We start from the raw sequence: 10,701 nt of genomic DNA, 5'->3' as shown, positions 1-10,701 counted from the left end.
TCTCAATTCTCCTTCTCCTTCTTTTCCTCCTCCTCCTCCTCAATTCTTCTCAATTCTTCTCAATTCTTCTTCTTCTTCTTCTTCTTCTTCTTCTTCTTCTTCTTCTTCTTCTTCTTCTTCTTCTTCTTCTTCTTCTTCTTCTTCTTCTTCTTCTTCTTCTTCTCCTCCTCCTCCTCCTCCTCCTCCTCCTCCTCCTCCTCCTCCTCCTCCTCCTCCTCCTCCTCCTCCTCCTCCTCCTTCTCCTTCTCTAAAGTAAGGCTGTTTTAGGGAGGGTGAGAAAAAGAGAAAGGCGAAGGAAGGAACTGAAGAGGATTTTTCCAGTGTGTGTGTGTGTGTGTGTCTTGCTTCCTTATCTGTAATAACACTAGTGCCTCATTTTTCACCCTTCAAAAGCTGCTGTCTCTCCAGATTTTCGTTTAGGGTTGCCACATGTCACAAAGGCTTTCTAAAGATTTCTCTGCTGGTCATCCGTTCCTTTCTCTCTCTCCCTCTCTCTCTCTTTTTAATTTGGTCCAAATATTTACAAGAGGTGGGAAGGGGAGGCAGCAACCCCTTCCTCGCTCAAAGTCTTAAAAGACCCAGCCTATGGTCTGAATGTATTTCATCAGATGGTTATTAAAGAGCATTTAAACAAAAGTCTCGTGTGTGATAGAGTTATGTTATTTCAAAATTAGGGGTGGGGGGAATTATTATTATTATTATTATTATTTTAAATAAATTGGAGGGTTAGCTTTGACATGTGGTTAGGGACTGTTTGAAGGAAGGCCCTTCAAAGGTTAAAAAAAGACCTAACTTCAAACAATTGCTGAATGAATGGTCCTAAGTTGAGGGCTACCTATATCACAATCTTGGGTAGTCACAGAGATATCCTCATTGAATAACAATAATGATGGATGGATGGATGGATGGATGGATGGATGGATGGATAGATAGATAGATAGATAGATAGATAGATAGATAGATAGATAGATAGATAGATAGATAGATGATGGATGGATAAATAGATGATAGATAGATGGTAGATCGATAGATCGATAGATCGATAGATTGATAGATAGATGGATGATTGGGTGGATGGATGGAAAGATAGATAGACAGATAGATAGATAGATGATGGATGATTGGATGGATGGATGGATAGATAGATGGTAGATAGAAAGATAGATAGATAGATAGATAGATAGATAGATAGATAGATAGATGATGGATGGATAGATAGATAGATAGATAGATGATTGGATGGATGGATGGATGGATGGATAGGTAGATAGATAGATAGATGATGGATGATTGGATGGATGGATGGATAGGTAGGTAGATAGATAGACAGACAGACAGACAGACAGATAAAAAAGCCTGACTACGTGGCTCAGGGGCTAAGACACTGAGCTTGTCAATCAGAAAGGTCGGCAGTTCGGCGGTTCAAATCCCTAGTACAGGTCTCCTATGTGCACAGGGGGTTGGACTAGATGACCTCCAAGGTCCCTTCCAACTCTGTTACTGTTTACTAGATAGATGATAGATGATAGATGATAAATAGATAGATAGATAGATAGATAGATAGATAGATAGATGAGAGAGAGAGAGAGAGAGATGAGAGAGATGAGAGAAGAGAGATAGAATTGAAAGAGATATAGAGATATAGATATGGATGGATGGATGGATGGATGGATGGATGGATAGATAGATAACAGAGAAATCATAGATGGATAGACAGACAGACAGACAGACAGACAGAATAGAGATGAGAGAGAGAAACACCATCAGAACATCGCTGGCACTACCCAAGGCCGGGATACATTTAGTTCTCGACTTACGACCAAGATTGTTGGCTGACTCAGACATCTAGGGCATGGCAAGGTCCCTGCGTGTAAGGTGCAAGGAAGGGGGTGAGAAGGCTGCCCACGTACCAGAGAACCAGGCCATCCGGTCTACCCTTCCCCCACCGAAGCCCCCCCTCCCCCTCGAAGAGGTCAGCCACAAGCTGGCCTCGGGGAGACGACGGGGCGATCGGGGGAGGGGGGGAAGGAAATCAAGTGGAAAAAACAGTCTCAGATGTCCCGAATCATCAAATAATCGCCAAGGAGCCACAGCGATAAACAGGAACGGAGGAGCCTGGCTGGGACCGAGAGATTCCTCCCCGCCGACATCTGAGACACGGCACGTGGCTGGAATGTCGGGGCAGGAGGATGTGACACCCCCCCCCATTTCCTCACACGCGTGCATCCTTTGCCCCCTCCCTCCCCCGCCCCGCCTTGCCCCATTCCACAAGGATGCCTCTCTGTCTGGACCGAAGCATCTCTTGGGGTCAGGAGAAGGAGAAGCAATTGGCCGTTTAAGAGACAGCCCAAATTGGGGAGTTCGCGGCTCCGATTCTTTCTCCAGCCTTCAAAGTTTTCCGCCCGGTTCCCGGCGCCGAATGGCAACTTTCTCATCCATTACAGGTGGTCCCCGACTTACAACGATCGTTTAGCGACCATTTGAAGTCACAACAGTGCTGGAGAAAAAAGGGACTTACGATTGGTTTTTTTCCCCCCCCCACGCTTTACGACCGTAATAGCAGGATCTAAATTCAGGGGCTTGGCAACTGACTCGTACTTATGACGGTGGCAATGTCCCGGGATCATGTGTGATCCCCCTTTCGAGCAGAATCAAGAGGGAAGCCGGATTCATTGAACAACTTGTTACTCATTGAACAACTGCAGTGACTCACTTAATAACTGTGGCAAGAAAGGTCGTAAAATGGGGATAGATAGATAGAGGGAGGGAGGGAGGGAGGGAGGGAGGGATGGAAAACTAATTAAAGAGAGAAGCAACCTGGAATTAAGGAGAAACCTCCTAACAGTGAGGGCAATTAACCAGTGGAACAGCTTGCCACCAGAAGTTGTGGGTGCTTCATCACTGGAGGTTTTTTTAAGAAGAGGCTGGACAGTCGCTTGTCTGAAATGATATAGGTTCTCCTGCTTGAGGAGGGGGCTGGACTAGAAGACCTCCAAGGTCCCTTCCAGCTCTATTCTATTCAGATAGATTATCTATCTATCTATCTATCTATCTACCTACCTCTTAAATACATCCACATCTCTTTTTCTCTGTTTTTCTATCTTATCTATCCATCCCTATCTATCGATTGATTGATCTTTCGATCTATCTATTAAATATATCCACAACTATCTATCTATTATCTATCTATCTATCTATCTATCTATCTATCTATCTATCTATCTACCTATCTATTTTTCTATCTATCCATCGCTATCTATCTATCTATCTATCTATCTATCTATCTACCTATCTATCTCTTAAATACATCCACAACTATCTATCTTTCTACCTACCTACCTACCTCTTATATACCCACAACTAACTATCTATCATCTATCTATCTATCTATCTATCTATCTATCTATCTATCTATCTATCCATCCATCCATCCATCCATCCATCCATCCATCCATCTCTTCTATCTATCCATCCATCCATCCATCCATCCATCCATCCATCTCTTCTATCTATCCATCTCTTCTATCTATCTATCTATCTATCTCTTAAATACATCTCTATCATCTATATGTATTTTTCTATCCATGTCTATCTATCTATCTATCTTTCTATTTTTCTATCCATCCCTCTATCTATCTATCTACCTTTCTATCTCTTAAATACATCCACAACTATCTATTTTTCTACCTACCTACCTACCTCTTATATACCCACAACTAACTATCTATCATCTATCTATCTATCTATCTATCTATCTATCTATCTATCTATCTATCTATCTATCTATCTATCCATCCATCCATCCATCCATCCATCCATCCATCCATCTCTTCTATCTATCTATCTATCTATCTATCTATCTATCTATCTATCTATCTATCTATCTATCTATCTATCTCTTAAATACATCTCTATCTATCATCTATGTATTTTTCCATCTATCCATCTCTATCTATCTATCTATCTATCTATCTATCTATCTATCTATCTATCTATGTTTCTATTTTTGTATCCATCCATATCTATCTATCTATCTATCTATCTATCTATCTATCTATCTATCTATCTTTCTTTCTTTCTATTTTTCTATCCATCCATATCTATCTATCTATGAAAGAAAGAGAGAGAGAGAGAGAGAGAGATGCAGGTAGGTAGGTAGATAGATAAAGGATAGATAGATAGATAGATAGATAGATAGATAGATAGATAGATAGATAGATGATAGCCAGACAGAAAGACTGACAGATGATAGAGGACAGAGATAGTTATAGATGATAGATGATATAGTTGATGGATAGATAATAAATTAGAGAGACATATGTAGAGGAAATAGATATAGACAGATGGTATAACACAGACAGACAGAGAAGATACCGTATATAGATATATAGATGATAGATTATCAATATATGAGACAGGGAGAGAGATTAAACTTGCTAAGGTCGAAAAAAGTTGCCATACAGGGGACCCTGTCAAAAGTGAACCCACTCGGGACTCGCTCTGAATCGTTCGAGCCCCTGGTGCCAAAGCAGTCTATCTTTCTCCCAGCCTGCCCTCCTGGCATCCTTCAGCGCCATCTCCTTCCTTCCACCCTCCCTGCTTCTTTTCCTCTCCGCTGGCCGCCGGCTGAGCTGGGGAGGAAAGCGGGAGGAAATTGGAGTTTTGCAAACCCCATCGCGTCAAAGAAATCCAAGAACTCCAAATACCGGGAGGAATTTTTTCTCTCTGTGTGTTGTTTTTCTGGAAAAACAACAACAAGGAGGTATCCAGGAAATTCTTGCAGGGGGGGGTGGGCAAGGAGGGTTAAGCGGTCCGTACATGGGAGAGGATTTGGATTTTTGAGGATTGTTTGCCGAGCTCCAGGAAGGGACGGAAAAAATGCAAAGGAATGTTTTTTGGGCCGCCTGTTTTCCAGTTTTTTGCTCCCAAAGCGACGGCAAATGGAGCGTAATTCTCCTATTTTTAATGGCAGCAAAGGAAAAAGAGTGTTTCCTTTTGACTTCCGCTGAAAAAGGAATTCCCCCCCCCAAGTCCTGTCAATAGAGGTAGTCCTTGACTTACGACGGTTCATTTTAGCAATGCTAAAAGGTCCTAAAACAGGGCAAAACTGACTTGTCCCGCTTAGCAATGCAAATGTTGAGCTCACATAAGTCGAGGGCTACCTGTACACGAAGAGACCGGGAAGAAGTTCCATATTCTTAGCATCGTTGAGGGGGAACCCAGAGGTCATTTAGTCCAACCGGGTGGAATTTTCCAAACAGTGGCCAAAGGAATGTTGGACGGTTTACAGATGGTGATCATTTCCTGTTTGAACAGCGCCAGAAAACTCAGATATATTACTTCTGGCAGGAGACTGTTTTTTGTCCTAAAGCTCCTAATTGCCATAATCCTATTTTAAAATCCATTTTAAAATAAAATTAAAATTAAAATCCTGTTTGTTTTAAAAGAGCCATCAGCAGCATTTGGAGACGTTCTTATTTCTAATCTTTCCAACCCACTCCTTGGTCCAGCTTTTAAATAAAACAGGAGCCTGCGGGTGAATTAATCCTATACCATAACACACAGACCCCCCCAAAAAATTGTAGAACATACTATAAAAGAGTGGCTGACACAGAATGAAGTGGCTAGATCTCATGAAGTTCAGGACAGGAGATGGTGAAAATGGGAGCTGAAAGGAGGCTGCCCTACTGCATGAACAGTATAAGCCAAAACACCAGCCAAAAAAAAGCTCTAGAACCTTCCCACTGTAAAATAGGGGCTGACACGAAATGAAGCGGCTAGACCTCATGAAGTTCAGGACAGGAAATGGTGAGAAGGGGGGCTGAAGGGAGGGGGGGGCTCCCCTAGGGCATGAATAGTGTAAGCCAAAACATCAGCCAAACAAAAAAAAGCTCTAGAACCTTCCCACTGTAAAATAGGGGCTGACACGAAATGAAGCGGCTAGACCTCATGAAGTTCAGATTCGAATTTGTGAGAATGGGGGGCAGGAGAAAGAATCCTCTTTAAGAGTAAAGACTGAAAGCATTTGCTGCTACGTCCTTTCAGCTTTGACTTCTTGTCCATCCCCCCCGGTGCAAAATTCCTAGATCATTTTTAGTAAACTTTCACATTAATCTCAGCCGCCATAAAAATTACATTAAATTAAATTAAAAAAAGATTGCACGAAATGAGGAAAGAGAGGCTGCCTAAGGGTGCAAAACAAATATATATAAATTCTTGCCTAAAAAACAGACCCCCCCCCCGCGTTTCAGTTTTCATCCTACACTGTCCTGCCCAGGAGACCCCCCCCCTAAAAAATGACTTTTAAAACACCCCCAAAAACAGAATAAACTTTGTCCCTAAAAACTTCCCCCGTGACCTCCAAAAGGAGAAGTTGAGACGTTCCCCTGTCGAAGATCACGTCTTTAATTCTCCGTCGGAGATTTTTCACTGTCAAGCAGGAATTTTTTTTTCTTTTTCTTTTTGGCATCCTTTGAAGCTGCTTTTTTTTAAAAAAATTCCTCTTTAAAAAAAAAAAAGAGAGAGAGCTAAAGAAAAGAGGAGGGGGAAAAAAAATTGCATTTCCTTTCTCTTGCTTTGGCAGCAAAAATCTTGGCAGAGGGAGCTGATTTCCTGCCCCGGCATATCATTAGAGCCGAGCGAAGCCCCAGCTTGAGCATTTCGACATTTGAGAGCTCGGAGGACGAGAAGGAGGTTCTCTGCCTGGCTTTGTCCAAAACCTGTTGAACTTCGGTCTGGTTGCTTCGTGTCCTCGCTCGCTGGACTCCATCACCCTTGGGCCTTTCCTGAAAAGGGACCGAGACTGGAGTGGAGAACAGCCGAACTGAACCGTCTGTGCGTCCCTCGTCCCGTTGCACAACGACCAAGCCAGGCGAGATCCAGTTTCTCCAGCCCTTTGCCCCTGGACACGGGCTAAGGGGGAACCAAGTGGAGAAGGGACGCGCACTGACCGTTCAAATCACGGAGAGATGGATTTGTGGTACTTCGCCGTGCTGCTTCTCATCTCTGGCCCTGCAGCCATGACGTCCAGTAAGTACCGTTCTCGCTCGAGTCTCCCGTCGGAAAAGGGAGATGCTACAATTGGGGGTATTTTTGGGGGGTGGATGAGTGGTCCAAGGAGACCCCGTTCCCCTCTCCAAATTCGGGAGAGGAATCTCGGGATTGAGGTCAATCGATGAGACCATCAAGAAGGGTTGTAGGATCTGCTAAAATGGATCCAGAAGCAGTTACTGATATCGATGAACAGAGTTGGAAGTGACCTTGTAGTAGGTTATCTACTCCAACCCCTACCCAAGCAGGAGACCCTACACCATTTCTGACAGATGGCAGTCCGGTCTCTTCTTGAAGGCTTCCAGTGATGAAGCTCCCACAACTTCTGAAGGCAACTTCTGTTCTACGGGTTGATTGTTCTCACTGTCAAAGTTCCTCCTTATTTCCAGGCTGAATCTCTCCTTGTTCAGTTTCCATCCATTATTCCTTGTCTGGCCTTCAGGTGCTTTGGGAGATAGCTTGACCCCCTTCCTCCTCTCTGTGGCAGCCCTTCAAATATTAGAATATTGCTCTTCTGTCTCCCCTGGTCCTTCTCTTCACTAGACCAGCCATGCCCAGTTCCTGCAAACGTTCATCGTATGTTTTAGCCTCCAGTCCATTAATCATCTTTGTTGCTCTTCCCTGCACTCTTTCTAGAGTCTCAGCATCTTTTTTTATAGCGTGTTTAGAGGAAGTTTAGGGGAAGACCTGGCAATCTTGACTCTGTCAAAGGTGAGGAGGTGGAAGGAGACATCTGGATGAGGGTGATGGGCTTGTAATCTCTTTGGGGAAGGAGGTCGATCTGGGCTTCTTCACCAGTTCTGGGGTTTGTCTTCAAAGAAGGGTGAACTGTGGTGCAAGGAGTTAAAAGACTCTCTTTCGGTTTCTCTCCGATCCAGACATGAGATCTGAGGGAAGTCCTAGTCCATCTTAAGTTCCTTCAAGTCGTTTCCTGTCTTCTCAGCTTCAGCAGGCTTGGCTCCAGAGAAGAATCTCGAAATATCTTCCCCTGCTTAGAAGTGTTGAGCTAGAGTAGATGGATGGTGGAAGACACCAAGACAGAATTTGGTTCACAGGTACAACCTTGCTTTGAGTTGAGATTAGTTGCTCAACGTTGGCAGCCTCGAGCCAGGTGAACTTCAATCAATCAGGAGAGAGATGGAAGGGACCTTCAAGGTCATCTAGTTGGACTAGATGACCTCGAAGACCCTATGCCATTTCAGACAAATGGCTGTCCAGTCTCTTCTTAAAAACCTCCATTGATGGGAGCATCCACAACTTCTGTTCCACTGGTTAATTCTTCTCACTGTTAGGAAGTTTCTCCTTAATTCCAGGTTGTCTCTCTCCTTGGTTAGTTTCCATCCATCGTTTCTTGTCTTGCCTTCTGATGCTTTGGAAAATAAATTGAGCCCCTCTTCTTGGTGGCAGCCCCTCAAATATTGGAATATTGCTATTGCTATAGTCCTTCTTTTCTGTAGACCGGCCATACCCAAGTCCTGCAACCATCCTTTAGTCTCTTTAATCCTCTTAGTTGCTCTTCTCTGCACTTTTTCCAAAGTCTGAGCATCGTTTTTTGTAATGTGGATGCAGGATTCCAGGTGTGGTCTTACTAACGCTGGCTGGGGGATTCCGGGAGTTGAAGTCCACTCGGTTTAAAGTTGAGAAGGTTGCGGAACCCCAATTGAATTGATGGCTGAGAAACCCCAGTTGAAGTAATCGTATAACAGAACTTGGAAGGGACCTTGGAGGTCTTTTAGTCTAGCCCGTTGCTCGAGCAGGAGATCCTATACCATTTCAGACAGGTGACTGCCCAGTCTCTTCTTAAAAGCCTCCTGCGATGAAGCCCCCACAACGTCTGAAGGCACTTGAGTTTCACCTCTTGATGAGGAAGTTCTGGATGGACACCAGTTGAAGTCATGGTCTCCAGCTCCCCAGCTCTGCTCTGCGTAGAAAAATCCGTTCCAGTTTCTTTTACAATTATTCCGCGATCCAAAAACTGAGGAATGTTCATAGCTAATACCAGCGAAAGTGTACACACACTCACTCACAAATAAGCCTAAAATATTACGTTCCACCAGTTGGTTCTACCATACTATGTTTGTTTAAGTTCGCGTCGAGTGACAAGGCGCAAAGCTTCTGTGGGGCCCCAAATCTCATTTTCCAAATAAATGCCTCCCCCTTGGATCTTCCTTTTTGGACACCCAAGCAGGTGGGCAGCTCTAAGAAGGAGCGACAAATGAAGCATCACAATTCAGTTTGCTAAAAGCGCAACACAACTAATCTGCCCCATGAGTTCAGTTTCTCTTCCTTTCTCAATGAAATCAATCCAAAATCAAATTCTCTGATTTAAATTTCTCAAAAAAAGGTGGTTTTTTTTCAGCTAGGGGGCCTAAGGAACTCTGCACGTGCTCTGAAGCGCTCTTATCTTTGGCCTTTCTGGATTATTGGTGCCAAATTATTCCTGCTTTGTTAGGAATTGCTGAAACAGGAGTTGTATTCATGTCACTGCGGTTTATTTTATAACCATGTTTAACCCTCGTTTCTAGTCAAGACAGCCAAGCTTTCAAATTTTCCCCAGATTAAAATGGATTAAAAATGTTTTCAATGTATTATTATACAGTCTTAGACCAGAACAAATAAAAGCACTCGGTGTACATACACTTAAAACTTCTAGTATAAAATAATAAATAACAACTAAAATCTGTAATAAAATCCAGTGTTAATTATACACGGTCTGACTAATTAAAAATGAATTCTAAAATTTGTAGTACTGTACATTGTATGTATTACGAAGTCAATTCCCTATGTGGATAACTGACTTCGTAATACATCTAATAATCAGGCATTAATAAATCATCACTTATCTTATATGATGATTTATTCATGCCTGATTATTAGATGATCCTTCCATGATTAAAGGCAGTCTATCTTTAAATACAAGCCAAATTCCATCTTGATCCAATCATCCTTCATTTGATTATCTCTAAGCCTCGTTAATTATTCCTTTATATCCAGAAAGAAATATCGCAATCTATTAAGGGATGTGTTCCCGTGTGATACCAAGTGATTTCTACATGCTGGTTTTACGCGATACAATTTTTTTAAAAAAAGGATTGTTTTAAACAGTCAAACTTGTTTCTCATTGGTGAAGAGAGGGCCTGCATATTTGAAGGTATTCCTCTCGATTTTAGAAATATTTATTTTACGGACGGGTGAAAAATATTTTCAAACCATCCTTCTTTGTAAAAATAACATTTTTTAAAAAAAAAAGTAAGTGGTTTGGGGTCCAGTAAAACCGGAATTGGTCAAAGGAGAATTTAGAACACACTCCGTGAAGTGAGATTTTACAGCGCTAAGATTACCAATTTTAAAAGACGATGATTAAAACATGGATAAAATTTGTCAGGAGTCGAAATTGGAAAAGGGAACAATTTTGCAAAAGAAAAATTTGGCTGAGAAAACCCAAAAGGGGAACTTCTCTAGCTGACAATGCGGTTCATTTGGGAGATGACTGTGCTAAATTCTCTATTTTCACCCACTCACCATTTTTTTAAAAAAATGGAAAAGAAATTGAAAACGTGACTCTTAATGTTTTTGGAGACTGAATGAAATCCAGCTGTTTGGCGAGCACAAATGGGAACTTGTGGGGGCGCAACCTAATTCTGATGGGAA

General features: G+C 42.5%; 1 protein-coding gene and 1 long non-coding RNA gene across 2 annotated transcripts in view; one reads left to right on the top strand and one right to left on the bottom strand.

Annotated features, from left to right (window-relative positions):
• Positions 1-10,701, bottom strand: part of LOC139325626 (uncharacterized) — a 40,372-nt gene that overhangs the window by 12,692 nt on the left and 16,979 nt on the right. The gene's annotated exons all lie outside the window — the stretch shown is intronic.
• The window catches only part of ENG (endoglin), a 43,307-nt gene continuing 39,281 nt past the window's right edge, over positions 6,676-10,701 (top strand). The window contains 1 exon segment of the mRNA XM_070955549.1: positions 6,676-7,029. Within this exon segment, the coding sequence (XP_070811650.1) occupies positions 6,969-7,029 (61 nt within the window). The 5' untranslated portion in view covers positions 6,676-6,968.

Source organism: Pituophis catenifer, unplaced genomic scaffold (genome assembly GCF_029215685.1).
Source record: "Pituophis catenifer annectens isolate HBS135680 unplaced genomic scaffold, rPitCat1.0.hap2 SCAF_17, whole genome shotgun sequence".
In the NCBI taxonomy this organism is placed as follows: domain Eukaryota; kingdom Metazoa; phylum Chordata; class Lepidosauria; order Squamata; family Colubridae; genus Pituophis; species Pituophis catenifer.
Note: the sequence above shows the minus strand (reverse complement) of the source record. Positions and strands in the feature narration are given on the sequence as shown.